The sequence below is a fragment of the Oncorhynchus kisutch genome, linkage group LG1 (assembly GCF_002021735.2).
Source record: "Oncorhynchus kisutch isolate 150728-3 linkage group LG1, Okis_V2, whole genome shotgun sequence".
Taxonomy (NCBI): domain Eukaryota; kingdom Metazoa; phylum Chordata; class Actinopteri; order Salmoniformes; family Salmonidae; genus Oncorhynchus; species Oncorhynchus kisutch.
Genome location: NC_034174.2, coordinates 41,452,500 through 41,470,810, shown reverse-complemented (window position 1 = coordinate 41,470,810; position 18,311 = coordinate 41,452,500). Strand labels below are relative to the sequence as shown.

General features: G+C 45.1%; 1 protein-coding gene across 22 annotated transcripts in view; it reads right to left on the bottom strand.

The window, feature by feature from the left end:
• LOC109893838 (CUGBP Elav-like family member 4) overlaps nt 1-18,311 on the bottom strand; it is a 108,841-nt gene that overhangs the window by 15,633 nt on the left and 74,897 nt on the right. For 12 of the 22 annotated variants that reach the window (XM_031824566.1, XM_031824605.1, XM_031824577.1 and 9 more), the window contains exons 3-8: nt 10,218-10,266; nt 7,637-7,765; nt 1,574-1,674; nt 1,265-1,405; nt 955-1,096; nt 556-708 (exon numbers count right to left, since the gene is read on the bottom strand). In XM_031824566.1, coding sequence (XP_031680426.1) covers nt 556-708; nt 955-1,096; nt 1,265-1,405; nt 1,574-1,674; nt 7,637-7,765; nt 10,218-10,266 — 715 coding nt within the window. The remainder of the gene's footprint in view (nt 1-555; nt 709-954; nt 1,097-1,264; nt 1,406-1,573; nt 1,675-7,636; nt 7,766-10,217; nt 10,267-18,311) is intronic. The other 10 variants (XM_031824596.1, XM_031824601.1, XM_031824603.1 and 7 more) reach the window with 1 other exon arrangement.

Here is an 18,311-nt window from a genome sequence, read left to right as displayed (position 1 = left end):
TGCACCAGGGCAGTAATTGGGGACATTGCCCTGTGTAGGGTGCCATCTTTCGTCTGGGACGTTAAACAGGTGTCCTGACTCTCTGTGGTCCATGGCATTATCGTAAGAGTAGGAGTGTTAACCCTGGTGTCCTGGCTAAATTCCCAATCTGGCCCTCATACCATCATGGCCACCAAATCATCCCTAGTTTTAGCTAATTCATCTCCTCTCCCCTGTAACTATTCCCCAGGTTGTTGCTATAAATGAGAATGTGTTCTCAGTCAACTTAACTGGAAAAAAAACATGAAAACCATTCTATCCATCTACTGTATGTAGATCATTGGGTGTACTCTCTGTGCCTTATGGCGAGTGTGTTTCACGCAGGTAGTGAGTGTGTGTTATATTGTCTCTATATATCCTTAAGCAAGTGTATGTTGTGCTGAATCCAGAGCAGACTAGGTGAACAGTCTGTCGATGTACCCTTGAGCAAGGCACTTAACCCTAATTGCTCCTGTAAGTTGCTTTGGATAAGAGCGTCTTCTAAATGACTAATATGGGTGGTTGTGGGAGGCTCACCAGGATAGGGGTGTATCCCGTTGGTGTACACAGCTTCGGCAGGGGGCTGCCCGTTAGCCTGAGGGGGCGGCATTCCATTGAAACCATTCACACTGATGGGCGAGGGGATACTGGTCACCGTGGGGCCGCCGATACCAGGGGGGGTACTGCCACCTGGCAGATAGCGATGACGAAAGAGAGAGAGATGAGCAGGTGACATTGCTCGTTGTCAGGCCAGTTAGCTGGCAGAGTTTGGTCTCACAACCTAGGGTGTTTTATACTGACAACTGATGTTGTTTTATACTGACAACTAAGGGAGATTTATCTTACAACTAAGTCCAGGACCCCGCCCAAGCTGATAATGTCCTAACATGGTTGCCTTACATTGGGAGAAGTTGAACCCTTGAATGCTGCCCTCACCTGAGGTGGGGCTCATGTGCCCTCCTGGGAGTCCGTTGATGGTGGCCATGTGCTGCATCTGTGCGGCGGCGAAGGCTGCCATAGGGCTGAGGTAGCCCCCCTGCCCTACTGACGCCATCAACGCTGCCTGCTGCTGCTGCACCTGCATGGGGAGAGAGGGAGCCAGGGGAAAGGAGGGAGATATGGGGAGAGTGAGAGAGTGTGACTTTATTTAGTCAAGTTTCGTCTGCACTGTTTTTGTGCTTCAGCTCATACCCTACTTTGTATGTGCGTGTGTGTGTGGGCGTACTTGCGTGTGTGTGTGTTCTACCTGTGCGTAGGCCCCGTAGGCCCCAAACTGCAGGGCCATGGGGTTGAAGATGCCCATCTGACCAGCCATCTGCTGCATGCGCCGGATGGTGCGCTCCTTATCCGTGTCGGCAAACTTCACCACCAGACTTGAGGACGCACCCTGCCGCACGCGCGCACACACACACACACACACACACACACACACACACACACACACACACACACACACACACACACACACACACACACAGTGAGAGAGAAGAGGAGTACATGTGTTAACACATACAAACATACACTACCAAGGACACACACTAGCTGATACACTCACCATATTGAATACTGAACTCACAGGCATTGTCTGGCTGCCGTGTAGCGCACTGATAGCTGCCTGAGCTTCAGCGTGAGAGGAATACTTTACGAACGCACAACCTGAGAGAGAGAGAAGCAGAGAGAGAGACAGGGCAGAGAGGGAGAGAGAAACACACAGAGAGAGAGACAGGGCAGAGAGGGAGAGAGAAACACACAGAGAGAGAGACAGGGCAGAGAGGGAGAGAGAAACACACAGAGAGAGAGACAGGGCAGAGAGGGAGAGAGAAACACACAGAGAGAGAGACAGGGCAGAGAGGGAGAGAGAAACACACAGAGAGAGAGACAGGGCAGAGAGGGAGAGAGAAACACACAGAGAGAGAGACAGGGCAGAGAGGGAGAGAGAAACACACAGAGAGAGAGACAGGGCAGAGAGGGAGAGAGAAACACACAGAGAGAGAGACAGGGCAGAGAGGGAGAGAGAAACACACAGAGAGAGAGACAGGGCAGAGAGGGAGAGAGAAACACACAGAGAGAGAGACAGGGCAGAGAGGGAGAGAGAAACACACAGAGAGAGAGACAGGGCAGAGAGGGAGAGAGAAACACACAGAGAGAGAGACAGGGCAGAGAGGGAGAGAGAAACACACAGAGAGAGATAAACAGAGGAAAACAGAGAGAGTGAGGAGAGAGAGAAACACACAGAGAGAGATAAACAGAGGAAAACAGAGAGAGTGAGGAGAGAGAGAAAAAAGGCAATCAGTCAGACAGTCTGTCACTATCCACATAATTTAAACCCTCTTCCATAAGGAGTTGACTGATGAACCCCAATGATAATTATTTCACTTACAGTACTATCGATGAAACTCAGTGATGAATCTGAATGATCAAGCTCAGTGATTATTGGGCGTCCCCATCGTTCCCATTCAACTCACTGACAGAGTTCCCTGATGAGGCTTATTGATGAATGTGAATGATAACGCGTACAGTATTCATTGGGCTTAGTTGCAATGAAGCATATTGATTAGTGTAAGCCCGCTGATGAACAACATGAAGTAAAGCAATGAAGCGGCACTGACCAACCTAATGAGGTTTACCACTAAAGCCTGCCAATGAAGAGCACTGATGAAGGGTGTAAGGTGAAGTTGCCCCTAGACGCTGATCTTGGGTCAGTTTAGTATTTTCTTGGTGCATTGGTACCACTTGCCGTGTGGTAACAGAGAGAACTGTCTATGACTTGGGTGGCTGGAGTCTTTGACATTTTTAGGGCCTTCATCTAACACCGCCTGGTATAGAGGTCCTGGATGGCAGGGAGCTCGGCCCCAGTGATGTACTGGGCCGTACGTAGTAACATCTGTAGCGTCTTGCGGTTGGATGCCAAGCATGTGCCATACCAGGTGATGATGCAGCCAGTGAAAATGCTCTCAATGGTGCAGCTGTAAAACTTTTTGAGGATTTGAGGGCCTATGCAAAAATCTTTTCAGCCTCCTGAGGGGGAAGAGGTGTTGTCGTGCCCTCTTCACGACTGTGTTGGCATGTGTGTACCATGATATATCCTTAGTGTCACAAGTTACGGATTAAATTGAATATAAGAAACAACTGCAGCTATCACAAACAGTGTTGTCGATCAGAGTCTTAAAAACAGGCAAGGACACTAACTCCCCTAACTTTAATATCTTTTGAAGCATGTTCGAGGATGAAGGGGCATTATGGGAAAAATATTGTTTCCCCATCTCAGTTCTAGCCTTAGGTACAGACAAGGACAGCAGCGACTGTGAACGAAGACTGTATTGAGTGACTGATCTGGTCAGTAAGGAACAGAGATACAAAAGGAGTTGTCCCATCAGTGCTTTGTACACAAAAAGTGTACCAGTGCTTTAGCCTCCTGTTGGAGAGAGAAGTCCATTGCACAGTGATGTGTAAGTGATCTAGCATTTGTAATAAATCTTAAAACACCATGTGTCCGGAGTTGTAAGGTATTTGCTGAGGCCTGCATAGACAATATCCCCATAATCCAGCACTGATTAAAAAAACTCTGCTGATTTGAACAAGATCCTTTCTGACTTACATTGAAAAGTGAGATTTGTTCCTAAAATAGAATCCCAATTTCAAATTCAGCTTCTGAGTAAAATTATTAATGTGCTGTTTAGAATTCAGCTTTTCATCTAACCAAATCACAAGATGTGGTAGGTGGTGACCCTATCAATTTGCTGGCCTTTTATAGTTCAAATATGCAAGTGACTCCATCTGTTTACTTTCAGGGAAGAGAAAACCATACATTTTGTTTTCCTTGCATTAAGCACAAGTTTCTATTCGAATAGCTGCCTTTTTTCGTGGTATCCAATTGTTAGTAGTTAATATCTTGTCTCATCGCTACAACTCCCGTACGGGCTCGGGAGAGACGAAGGTCGAGAGCCATGCGTCCTCCGAAACAAAACCCTACCAAGTCGCACTATTTCTAAACACAGCGCGCATCCAACCTGGAAGCCAGCCGCACCATTGTGTCGGAGGAAACACCGTGCACCCGGTGACCTGGTCAGCGTGTACTGCGCCCGGCCCACCACAGGAGTCGCTAGTGCGCGATGAGACAAGGATATCCACATCCTCCCTAACCCGGACGATGCTAGGCCAATTGTGCGTCGCCCCATGGACCTCCCGGTCGTGGCCAGCTACGACAGAGCCTGGGCTCGAACCCAGAGTCTCTGGTGGCACAGCTAGCACTGCGATGCAGTGCCTTAGACCACTGCACCTCCTGGGAGGCCGAATAGCTGCCTTTTGAATAACATCAAAAGCCAACAGTAAGTCTTTAAAAGTCTTCTCAATTTTAGATGCTCTAGAATAAATAATTGTGTCATCGGCATACAGATGGGGATTTGCAGGGTCAACAGACTTCCCTATATCATGTATATACAGTGTAAAAAGGATCGGACCTAAAATTGAGCCCTGGGGAACTCCTTTTGTAAGCCTTCGAAACTCAGATTTCATACCCTTCTGTTCCTTTGTTCTGTTACAAAGGTCGTTTTGGAACCAATCCACTGCATCAACACTTAAACCAACCTGTTCTGGCACCACACTGTCAGGTCTCTGATCTCCACCCTACAGGCTGTCTCATCATCATCTGTGATCAGGTCTGCCACCGTCATGTCGTCAGCAAACTTAATGATGCTTCTGCAGTCAATGGCAATGCAGTCGTGGGTGAACAGGGAGTACAGGAAGGGACTAAGCATGCACCCCTGAGGGGCACCCGTGTTGTAGGTCAGTGTGGCAGATGTGTTGTTGCCTTCCCTCACAAACTGGGAGCGGCCCGTCAGGAAGTCCAGGATCCATTTATAGAGGGAGGTCTTCAGTCCCAGGGTCCTTAGCCTAGTAATGAGCTTGGAGGACACAATGGTGTTGAACACTGAGCTCCAGTCAATGAACAACATTCTCACATAGGTATTCATCTTGTCCAGCTGAGAGTTGGCAGTGTGGAGTGCAATAGAGATGGCATCATCTGTGGATCTGTTGGGTCTGTATGCAAATTGGAGTGGGTCCAGAGTGTCTGGGATGATGGTGTTGATGTGAGCCATGACCAGCCTTTCAAAGCATTTCCTGGCTACAGATGTGAGTGCTACGGGTAATAGTTGTTTAAACATGTAGGTATTGAACATTTCAGTGAAGACACTTGCCAGCTGGTCAGCATATGCTTTGAGTACGCGTCTGGCCCTGCACCCTTGTGAATGTTAACCTGTTTAAAAGTCTTACTCACGGTTCAGTGTTACTTGCCTTGAAGCGTGCATAGAAGGCATTTAGCTCATCTGGAAGGCTCGCGTCACTGGGCAGCTCATGGCTTTGTTTCCCTTTGTAATCTATGATACTTTGCAAACCATGCCACATCCGACGGGCGTCAGAGCCGGCTTAGTAGGATTCGATCTCAATCCTGCATTGATGCTTTGCCTGTTTGATGGCTCATCAGAGGTCGTAGCGAGATTTCTTATAAGCGTCCAGATTAGCGCCTCGCTCCTTGAAAGTGGCAACTCTGGTTGGGATATGTATGTACGGTCACTGTGGGGACGATGTCGTCAATGCACTTATAAATGAAGCCGGTGACTGATGTGGTAAACTGCTCAATGCAATCGGATGAGTCCCAGAACATATTCCATTCCTTGCCAGCAAAACAGTCCTGTAGTTTAGCATCTGCTTCATCGGACCACTTCCGCATTGAGCGCGTCACTGGTACTTCCTGCTTGAGTTTTTGCTTGTAAGCATGAATCAGCAGGATAGAGTAATGATCAGATTTGCCAAATGTAGGGCGAGGGAGAGCTTTGTATGCGTTTATGTGTGTGGGGTAAAGGTAATCTAGAGTTTTGTCTCCTCTAGTTGCACAGGTGATATGCTGGTAGAAATGACGTAAGACGGATATCAGTTTCCCTGCATCAAAATCACTGGCCATTAGGAGCAACACCTCTGGATGACCATTTTCTTGTTTGCTTATGACCCTATACAGCTCGATAAGTGCAGTCTTAGTGGCAACATTGGTTTGTGGTGGTAAATAGACAGCTACGAAAAATATAGATGAAAACGTCCTTGGTAAATAGTATGGTCTACATGAGGTATTCTAACTCAGGCGAGCAGAACCTCAAAATTTCCTTAATATTAGAGATTGGACACAGTCTGTTGTAAAAAATAAAAAATCTGTTGTAAAAAATAAAAAAGAGACACACACACCTCCCTCCTTGAGCTTACCCGAGGCTGTTGTTTGATTCTGCCGATGCATAGGAAAGCTAGCTAGGTGTACGCTGAGTGTACTAAACATTAGGAACACCTGCTATTTCCATGTCATAGACTGACCAGATGAATCCAGGTGAAAGCTATGCTCTCTTATTAATGTCACCTGTTAAATCCACTTCAATCAGTGTAGATGAAGGGGAGGAGACAGGTTAAATAAGGATTTTTAAGCCTTGAGACAATTGAGACATGGATTGTGTATGTGTGCCATTCAGAGGGTGAATGAGCAAGACAAAATATATAAGTGCCTTTGAACGGGGTATGGTAGTACCGGTTTATGTGTGTCAAAAACTGCAACGCTGCAGGGTTTTTCACACTTAACAGTTTCCTGTGTGTATCAAGAATGTTCCACCACCAGAGGACATCCAGCCAACTTGACACAAAGGTGGGAAGCATTGGAGTCAACATGGGCTAGCATCCCTGTGGAACGCTTTTGACACCTTGTAGAGTCCAAGCCCTGACGAATTGAGGCTGTTCTGAGGGAAAAGGGGGGGGTGCAACTCAATATTAGGAAGGTCTTCCTCATTTTTACCGACACTCAGTGCATATTATCCATGTCCTTGCTCAGCCATGACTCCGAGAAAAATAGGATATTACAGTTCTTCATGTCTTGTTGATAGGATAGTCTCGAACGGAGCTTGTGCAGTTTGTTTTCCAGGAGGGTAGACACGGTTTATTTACTCGCCATCGTAGTTTCGTCAGGGTGCCCGAACGTCGGCCTCTCTTACGCCGTCTCTTCCTTTTCCGAATCTCTGGGAAAAGGGCCTTGTCCGGGGTGAGCAGTATGTCCTGGGTTGCCAAATCACTAAGGTAGAAATCTTCATCCAAATCGAGGTTAGTGATTGCTGTTCTGATGTCCAGAAGCTCTCTTCGGTCATAGGAAACGATGACAGATCATTATGTACAAAAGAGCAAAAAAAACCACTAAATAGCAGAATTGGTCAGAGGCTCGTAAAATGGCAGCTATCCATTGCAGCGCCATTCTTGAGGGAGGGATATCTGATCCTAGATCTGTACCTAGGGGAAACTTCACCCCGGATCCTGATGAAGAGTATGGTGAAGCTTCCTAAAAGGTCACTGTTAGCCAGGCATAGGCTAAATGCCAAATAACATAAATCCCGGAAATGAAAGCACGCTAAAGTGTGATGATAGAATACAATACATCTGGCTATTGTTAAGTCAAGGTGACAATGATTTAATTGCTTAAATCCCAACTCAAATAAATACAAATAAATAAAGACATGTTTGAAATGTCCTTAATGCTATGGTGTGATGATGAACATTACATAGCTGTGGTGGTGGTGGAACCACACACACTGACCTTTGCTGTTTCCATCAGGACCTCTAAGGATGGTGCACTCCTCAATGCTGCCGAACGACTCAAAGAGACGTCGCACATCATCTTCGGACTGCTGCTTGTTGAGCATTCCCACAAATAGTTTTCTGTCTTCTGAAACAAAGAGGAACTGGTCATGAACAGGTATGTGTGGTTGCGAGTTCAAAGGTTGCGAGTTCAAACCCCGAGCTGACAAGGTACAAATCTGTCGTTCTGCCCCTGAACAGGCAGTTAACCCACTGTTCCCAGGCCGTCATTGAAAATAAGAATGTGTTCTTAACTGACTTGCCTGATTAAATAAAGGTAAAATTAAAATAAAAAGTATCGAGTTTTCAGTGTGCAAGGCTGAGAGCGTGTGTGTGTGTGTGTGTGTGTGTGTGTGTGTGTGTGTGTGTGTGTGTGTGTGTGTGTGTGTGTGTGTGTGTGTGTGTGTGTGTGTGTGTGTGTTTAGGGTCTGCTTCACCCTCTGCCTTTGCCTGACAGGCTGTCCTTGCAGAGTCAACAAGACTAATCTCAGCTCTGGCCTTGCACAAGGGGGAATGTTTACAAGTGTGGCTCGGAGATCAGGGATGGAGGACACACACATTGACTGCCAAAGTCTTCACAGTTCCCATGGGATGGCACCAGTAATCGTTACATCTCTCAGAGGGAAACAATGCTTAACACAACACACTAACATATTCATTTTGAGATGAAATCAATAGGAACCAATAAGTCTTTGACTCTCTAGGGCGGGGATGTTTGAAGTGATGCAATGTTTACAGACCAAGTCTATAGGACCATAAAGAGGTATTTGACTAGAGAATGTCCATCGAACCAACTATATGGTGAGCCCGTTCTGGGGAGAGTTTCACCGTTTCCCTGACACAGATTAACCCTACTCCTGGATTAAAAACTATGCTCATTGGAGAATCTCCATTTAAATCCTGTTTTAGTCCAGGACTAGATTTTGGGTGATTTCACACCAAATTGGTTTGGAGCGGTTTTTCCCAACTTTGGCACGTTTTCCCTCTTTAGTTCGGTTAGTTTGGACTGGTGTGCACACTCTAAACAACGCACCGTGGTTCACTCAAAAAGGGTGGTCTCAGTCTGATTCCATTTGTGTGGAGGTGCGGTTCGCTGCAGATGAGAATGCAGTCCAGACCAAACACAGGAAAATAACAAGAGGTATTATTGGTTGTTTGACTATGAACATTTGATCCACACAGTACCATAACTTGATCTCTTTGAAACATTGTAAATCGCAGCGCATTTATGAGCGCATCCGATGCAGATTAGGGAGACGGGCCACTGAAAGTAGCCCATTTAAGGTGCAGTTAGAGAGGCGCTGTTTCCTCCCGCGTGTTGTTGGAAGACCCAGAAAAGGACCCAGAAAAGTTTGGGACATACATTTTAATTTTTTGATAATCATAGATGGATTGAACGTGAAGATTTCTCTCCAATAAACAAATGACTTGCATTAACATGTGGTTTTGTTCAGGCATTTTAGTTCGTTTGACATTTGGCAATGTGAAACCGGCCGGACCAAATGGAAAAAAAGAAAATACAAATGTAACAAATAATCAAACTCTGATTTGAACTATTGCTCAGGACTATGTGTGAAAACACCCTTAATCTGTGTCCAGGAAACTAGTCACGATACCTCCATTTCAAATAAGCTAAAATGCCTGAATGTGTTATCAGGGCAGAATCAGTCCCTGGTTTGAGGGCAAGATTGAAAACCAGCAGTGGTGCAGGGCCCGGATTTGAGGAAGAGGGACTTAGAGAAAGAGGGGATGATAGAGAAAGAGAAAAATAAGGTGGAGAAGAGAGAGGGAGAGAGAGACGTGGGAAATTGGGGATTGAGAGAGGTAAAGGAAGAGAGAGGGTGAGGGAGAAAAGTAAGAATCCTTCTCTAGCCCTCCCACCAATTGTTTCTCTCTTCACTCCACAGCTCCATCAATCACAGTTAGAGAGGACCGGAATAAACAGGGAGGAAGTCATGCAATCCCTCAGTAACTCTCTCTCTCTACCTCTTCTCTCCTCTCTTTCTGTCCTTCTCACATGCTCTCTACTTTTCTCTCTCTTTCTTTATTTCCTTCTCCCTCTCCTGCCTCCTCCCCCATTCTCCACCTTTATCTCTCTCACACGATATGATTTTTTCCTCATTGCATGCTCTACTTCTTTTCCTCCTCTCTCTCTCTCTCTCTCTCTCGCTGATGCTATTCAAAACTTGCTTATGCTTAATTCCCAACTAAATTGGTGTTGGACGGAGAGCGTTTATTTTAAGAGAGTTGAGCAATACAAAGAGAGACTGTGACCAATGTTTATGTAACACATTACAAATGTTTGAGAACCCTGTGGGGGCTGGCTGGGATTCTGTCAGTTCCCGTCGAGGTAGGGCCCTTAAGCGTGACACGTTGGGAGTGGGACTGTGTGTGTGTGTGTGTGTGTGTGTGTGTGTGTGTGTGTGTGTGTGTGTGTGTGTGTGTGTGTGTGTGTGTGTGTGTGTGTGTGCGTGGAAAGAGAGGGGTAATGGTGACACTGATGTGGGACGGCAGCCAAGTTTAAAGAAGTGGAGCACTACCTCCTCGACTCTCGCTGTCCGCAGGCTTCACCTGGATAGGCCTGTTCATCTGGAGAGAGAGAGAAGAGAGATAGGGAAAGATGTTAGGATTGCTTACTCCACATCAAGTAGTTACACACCATTTACTAAATGTTGATGACCGCTTTGGCAAATAAGTAACACGTCTTGTAAATGTGTTTTGTATAATGTAATTGCGTAGGGTGGGAGAGAAGGACTTGAGATTTGATAGTACAGGTGCAGTAATTTAGAGAGGGAGATGAAAAAGGATGGCGAGAGAAGGGAGAGGATGCGTTCTTACATGTTTGGCAGTGTGATGTTGTTGTGCAGGCTCTGTTTAAGTACATTGCAGTTCACCAGCCCCTATATACTGTAGATACATAATTTTGAATTGGTCTGGCTATGTCCGTCTGTCCATATATCTGTCCGTCTGTCTGTTTAAATGCTCTAGACACCCAGTTTTTCTATAAGGCCTTGTCACCCTGCATGTGAGCCTTCTTTAGCTCTCGCTGGCCAGCCCAGACACTCCTCCTTCCATTCCCCCTCTTTCCTTTACACTCCTCCTTCCATTCTTCCACGGCCTTTCTGTCAATCCTGGCTGCTTTCCCAATGCTCTCAGTCTCAGTAATACACGCCGCAAAATGCTCGCTGCCAATCAATGTTTTAATATGCCAATCGCCACGCTGCCAGGAGGGAAGGGAGAGGGGGGTGAGCAGGAACGACGTGCCACAGAGGGGAAAGAGAGAGAGAGAATGGTGTACGTGTGTGGATGCGCGCATGTTGGTGCGCTTGTTTGTGTGTGTGTGTGTGTGTTGTCGGGTAGTGTACGAAAGGGTGTATGCGTCACGGTTCTTACATTCTCCCAATTTGTTGCAATTACAATGCACAGACTAACCAAAACAAAAACACTGTTGAGTGATACACCGTGATGAATTAAATTCATGGTTAGTGGACTGGCCAACACTCTGGATTAGATGGAGCTCAATAAAGCCATGTTTGGCTCTAACGTTAACGACCTGTAAACACAGTAAACAACAAGAGGTTGACAATATTAGGGGAACAATTTCGTATATTACTGTATTTTTTACCATCTCTTCCTCAGTGTAAAAAGTCCAGGCCTGCTAAATCTCTCCATGCACAATAACACTCCTTCGTCTAAGACCCAGTCACCCTTTCCCCTTCTCTCTCTCCTTTCCCCTCTCTCTTTCATCGCCTTGCTAATGTTTTTAATGTACTTTGATGCATTATTTATATCACCCTGGCTGTTGATATCGAAAGAGAGAGAGAGAGAGAGGGAAAGCGAGAAGGAGGTGCGGAGAGAACGATAGAGGGAAAGAGTGGTGGAGAGACCGAAAGACAGAGAGAGAGAGAGAGAGAGAGAGAGAGAGAGAGAGAGAGAGAGAGAGAGAGAGAGAGAGAGAGAGAGAGAGAGAGAGAGAGAGAGAGAGAGAGAGAGAGAGAGAAGGGAGATAAAGAGTGAGGATAAAGAAAACGTGGGACTAAAAGAAGACAGCTGGATGGAAGCATTGAGAAACATTAAACATCATTTAGAACAGCCTACAACTATCTAGCCCACATTCTCCATTATACACTTCCCTCAGAGAGAAAATACCATCTCCAGCCCAATTTCACAAAAAGGAGCACCATTAAAACGCACACACGCACACACTCTCATGCATGCACACACACACAGGCACACACACACCCTTTGCACATCCACCCACGTTGTCTTAGTGAGAAACAGACGTTGTGCGGTTTGCATGTGAGTTGAGAATTTCTCTGCTTCATTCACACTTGCAAACACACACACACACACACACACACACACACACACACACACACACACACACACACACACACACACACACACACACACACACACACACACACACACACACACATCAAAAAACACCTTTCTGGGAGCATGCTTCTTCTCCTACTAGCAAAAGCACTCACACACACAGAGCTCAGCCCATTGTTGCTCCAGTGATGACAGTCCACTCCTGCAGCAGCAGCTCTTTTTGTGTGGCCTTGGAGAACATGATATACAGTCACCTTCAAAATTATTGGCACCCTTGATAAAGATGAGCAAAAAAGACTGTATAAAATAAAGAATACAGATACTGAGCCATATTGTATGCAATTTAAAGAAAAAAATATATTTTATACAAATACAATTTCTCAAAGAAAGAGATGTTGTTTAAAGGTCCAATGCAGCTGTTTTTTTTTATCTCAATATCAAATATTTTCTGGATAGCAATTAAGTTCCTTACTGTGATTGTTTTCAATTAAAATTGTCAAAAATAAACAAAAATACGCTCCTTAGCAAAGAGCAATTTCTCAAGTGAATTTTTGCTAGGACTGTGTGGGAGTGGCCTGAGTGAGTTTACCACTGTTCCAGTGCTTTTAAACATCTTAATTATTGCCCTAATAGTGGTAAGTGGAATAGATTATTATTATTTTTTTTTTACCCATTGTTGAATTTATGAAGGTCAACCACCATTCATCTCTTTTTGTTTGTGAGTTCTTTGCCTTTCCTCACGGTGATGGATGTTTTTTAATTGCGTGTTACCTCATTTTTTTTTATATCCCAGTGAAACAGGACACCTTGAATAGCCACAATACAGTTCCTTAAGCTGAATGAACATAAAAAAAGTTGAATGTTAATGCAGATTTTACTTTATTTGATTTTATTTATAAGAATCTTTAGGGGTGCCAATAATTTCGACATCTAACCTTTTGAGATTTCTTTTATTACTCTTTCTTTGAGTAATTGTATTAGTGTAACAATGTCATTTTCAGTATTTGTATTAGTCATTTAATAAAGATTAGTCTTTTTTGCTCATCTCTATTAAGGGTGCCAATAATTTTGGAGGTTAACTCCAAACACCTGAACACACAAGCAAACCGCACGCACGCACGCATGCACACACACACACGGCAGGTAGCCTGGCGCTTAGAGCATTGGGCTAGTAACCGAAAAGTCGCTGGTTAGAATAGCTGAGCTTACAAGGTTAAAATCTGTCAATTTATTTGTATTACATTTTTTTAAATGAACCTTTATTTAACCAGGCAGGCCAGTTGAGAACAAGTTCTCATTTACAACTGTGACCTGGCCAAGGAAAGCAGTGCGACACAAACAACGCAGAGTTACACATGGAATAAACAAACGTACAGTCAATAACACAATAGAAAAATCTATATACAGTGTGTGCAAATAAAGTAAGAATAGGGAGGTAAGGCAATAAATTGGTCATAGTGGTGAAATAATTACAATTTAGGAATTAAACACTGGAGTGAAAGATGTGCAGAAGATTAATGTGCAAGAAGAGATACTGGGGTGCAAAGGAGCAAAATAAAAAATAAAAAAAACAATATGGGGATGAGGTAGTTGGGTGTGCTATTTACAGATTGGATGTGTACAGGTAAAGTAAGCTGCTCTGACAGCTGATGCTTAAAGGTAGTGAGGGAGATATGAGTCTCCAGCTTCAGTGATTTTTGCAATTCGTTCCAGTCATTGGCAGCAGAGAACTGGAAGAAAAGGCGGCCAAATGAGGAGTTGGCTTTGGGGGTGACCAGTGAAATATACCCGCTGGAGCGCGTGCTACAGGTGGGTGCTGCTATGGTGACCAGTGATCTGAGATAAGGTGGGGTTTTACCTAGCAAAGACTTATAGATGAACTGGAGCCAGTGGGTTTGGCGATGAATATGAAGCGAGGCCCAGCCAACGAGAGCATACAGGTCGCAGTGTTGGGTAGTATATGGGGCTTTGGTGACAAAACGGATGGCGCTGTGATAGACTGCATCACATTTTTTTATAGAGTGTTGGAGGCTATTTTGTAAATGACATTGCCCGAAGTCAAGGATAGGTAGGATAGTCAGTTTTACGAGGGTATGTTTGGCAGCATGAGTGAAGGATGCTTTTTTTGCGAAATAGGAAGCCAATTCTAGATTTAATTTAGGATTGGAGATACGTAATGTGAGTCTGGAAGGAGAGTTTACAGTCTAACCAGACACCTAGGTATGAAGAGCATGCATTTAGTTTTACTTGCATTTAAGAGCAGTTGGAGGCCACAGAAGGAGAGTTGTATGGCATTGAAGCTCATCTGGAGGTTTGTTAACACAGCATCCAAAGGGTCAGAGGTATACAGAATGGTGTCGTCTGAATAGAGGTGGATCAGACAATCACCAGAAGCAAGAGCAACATCATTGATTTGTACCCTGTGGCACCCCCATAGAGACTGCCGGAGGTGGGGACAACAGGCCCTCCGATTTGACACACTGAGCTCTGTCTGAGAAGTAGTTGGTGAACCAGGCGAGGCAGTCATTTTAGAAACAAAGGTTGTTGAGTCTGCTGATAAAAATGCTGTGATTGACAGAGTCGAAAGCCTTGGCCAGATCGATGAATACAGCTGCACAGTATTGTCCTTTATCGATGGCGGTTATGATATCATTTAGGACCTTGAGCGTGGCTGAGGTGCACCCATGACCAGCTCGGAAACCAGATTGTATAGCGGAGAAGGTACGGTGGGATTCGAAATGGTCGGTGATCTGTTTGTTAACTTGGCTTCCGAATACCTTAGAAAGGCAGTGTAGGATAGATATAGGTCTCTAGCAGTTTTGGTCTAGAGTGTCTCCCCCTTTGAAGAGGTGGATGAGCGCGGCTGGTTTCCAATCTTTGGGGATCTCAGACGATACGAAAGAGAGGTTGAACAGGCTAGTAATAGGGGTTGCAACAATTGCGGCAGATCATTTTAGAAAGAGAGGGTCCAGATTGTCTTGCCCAGCTGATGTGTAGGGGTCCAGATTTTGCAGCTCTTTCAGAACATCAGCTATCTATCTTTTTTGAATGGGGCATGCTTATTTAAGATGGTGAGGAAAGCACTTTTAAAGAATAACCAGAATAACCACTGACGGAATGAGGTCAATATCCTTCCAGGATACCCGGGCCAGGTCGATTAGAAAGGTCTGCTCAAGTGTTTTAGGGAGCGTTTGACAGTGATGAGGGGTGGTCGTTTGACCGCGGACCCATTACGCACGCAGGCATTGAGGCAGTGATCACTGAGATCCTGTTTGAAGACAGCAGAGGTGTATTTAGAGGGCATGTTGATCAGGATGATATCTATGAGGGTGCCCGTGTTTACGGATTTGGGTTTGTACCTGGTAGGTTCCATGATAATTTGTGTGAGATCGAGGGCATCTAGCTTAGATTGTAGGAAGGCTGGGGTGTTAAGCATATCCCAGTTTAGGTCACCTAACAGTACAAACTGAAGATAAATGGGGGGCAATTAATTCACATATGGTGTCCAGGGCACAGATGGGGGCTGATGGGGGTCTATAACAAGCAGCAACAGTGAGAGACTTATTTCTGGAAAGGTGAATTTTTAAAAGTAGAAGCTGTTTAGGCACAGATCTGGATAGCATGACAGAACTCTGCAGGCTGTCTCTGCAGTAGATTGCAACTCCACCACCCTTGGCAGTTCTATCTTGGCGGAAAATGTTGTAGTTGGGAATGGAAATGTCAGAATTTTTGGTGGCCTTTGGTAGCCTAAGCCAGGATTCAGACACGGCTAAGACATGGGGATTGGCGGAGTGTGCTAAAGCAGTGAAAAAAACTAACTTAGGGAGGAGGCTTCTGATGTTAACATATATGAAACCAAGGCTTTTACGGTTTCAGAAGTCAAGAAATGAGAGTGCCTGGGGAATAGGAGTGGAACTGGGGGTTACAGGGCCTGGGTTAACCTCTACATCACCAGATGAACAGAGAAGGAGTAGGATAAGGTTACGGCTAAAGGCTATTAGAACTGGTTGTCTAGTGCGTTGGAGACAAAGAATAAAAGGAGCAGATTTCTGGGCGTGGTAGAATAGATTCAAGGCATAATGTACAGACAAAGATATGGTAGGATGTGAGTACAGTGGAGGTAAATCTATGCGTTGAGCGTTGATGAGAGAGGTTTAGTCTCTGGAGGCATCAGTTAACCTAGGTGAGGTCTCCACATGTGTGTGGGGTGGGACGACAGAGCTATCTAAGGCATTTTGAGTGGGACTGAGGGCTCTACAGTGAAATAAAACAATAAAAACTAGCTAAGACAGCAGTAGACAAGGCCTATTGACATTAGAGAGAGGCATAAAGCAATCACAGGTGTTGATCAGGAGAGCTAAGACAACAACAGGTGAATGGTGATGAATGGGCAGAGTGGGTCAGTTAGGTACATACAGGACCTGAGTTCGAGGCTGGGGCCGACAGGTAGACAAAATGAGGTACCGTGTTACAGAAACAGTCCAGGGGGCATCAGCTGTGTAGCTGAGTGATCATAGGGTCAAAAGAGCAGCAATAGGTGAGTCAGGGTGCTATTTTGTAGGCATTACTACGCTAGGCGAGCAGGGGACACAGCGTTTAGAAAATCTAGCAGGCCGGGGCTAGTAGATGGTTCTTCGGGAAAATCGTAACAGAATAGCCCGTGGAGACCACATCGGCAGTCCAGTCGTGATGGATCGGTGGGGCTCCGTGTCGATAATAAAGGGTCCAGGCCTGTTTGTCGAAGGAGGTATTGTAGCCCTAGAATTAGCTGGCCTAGCTTGAGGCTAGCTGGTGCTTGCTTCGGGGCAGAGGTGCTAGGTAACCGTAGCCACTCGTTTGCAGCTAGCTATCTGTGATGATCCAGAGTAGTGATCCGGTGTAATGATCCAGAGCGGCAGGAATCCGGTGATATGGTGGAGAGAAGCAGTCCGATATGCTCTTGGTTGATATCACGCTGTGCAGACTGGCAGGTGATTGTCCGAGTTAAGGCTGGCTGATGCCGGGGGGGAAAAGGCGATGACTGCTAGCTGTGGCTAACAAAGACTAGTAGCTAGTTAGCTGGCTAGCTCCTGATGGAAGTTCCAGTTATAAGAAATAAAAATAGCAGATCCATACCACATTGGGTGAGGCGGGTTGCAGGAAAGTATATTTAGTTTGTAGATAGAAAGTGAGATTAAGATATATACGAAAAATACCTGCTATTTACATGGGATAAGACATGGGATAAGACAAAGACAGACACCTTGGCGATTCTCCTACTTTGTTGCATTACAACCTGTCATTTTGTTGCATTACAACCTGATTTTTATTTGGATTTCATGTAATGGACATGCACAAAACAGTTCAAATTGGTGAAGTGAAAGGAAAAAAATGACTTGTTTAGAGAAAAAGAAAGAAAAAAAACCCCGGAAAAGTGGTGCGTGTATGTGTATTCACCCCTTTTGCTATGAAGCCCCTAAATAAGATTTGGTGCAACCAATTACCTTCAGAAGTCACATAATTATAAAGTCCACCTGTGTGCAATCTAAGTGTCACATGATCCGTCACAAGATCTCAGTATATATACACATGTTCTGAAAGGCCCCAGAGTCTGCAACACCACTAAGCAAGGGCCACCACCAAGCAAGCAGCACCATGAAGACCAAGGAGCTCTCCAAACAGGTCAGGGACAAAGTCATGGAGAACTACAGATCTTGGGTTATAGAAAAATATCAGAAACTTTGAATATCCCAGGGAGCAAAGAAAAATGGAAATGGATAGAATATGGCAGCACAACAAACTTGCTAAGAGAGGGTTGCCCACCAAAACTCACCGAGCAGGCAAGGAGGGCATCAACTTCTTGGTGACAGGGAGGAAGTATTTTCACGTCCGGATGAAATGCATGCCCAAATTCAACTGCCTGCTACTCATCCCCAGAAGATAAGATATGCATATTATTAGTAGATTTGGATAGAAAACACTCTGAAGTTTCTAAAACTGTTTGAATCATATCTGTGAGTATAACATAACTTATTTTGACTCCCCAAACATATGGACGAAGGTACGCTGGTCAGATGAGACTAGAATTGAGCTTTTTGGCCATCAAGGAAAAAGCTATGTCTGGTGCAAACCCAACACCCAGCATCACCCCGAGAATACCATCCCCACAGTGAAGCATGGTGGTGGCAGCATCAAGCTGTGGGGATGTTTTTCATCGGCAGGGACTGAAAACGGGTCAGAATTGAAGTAATGATGGATGGCACTAAATAGAGGGAAATTATTGAGGGAAAGCTATTTCAGTCTTCCAGAGATTTGAG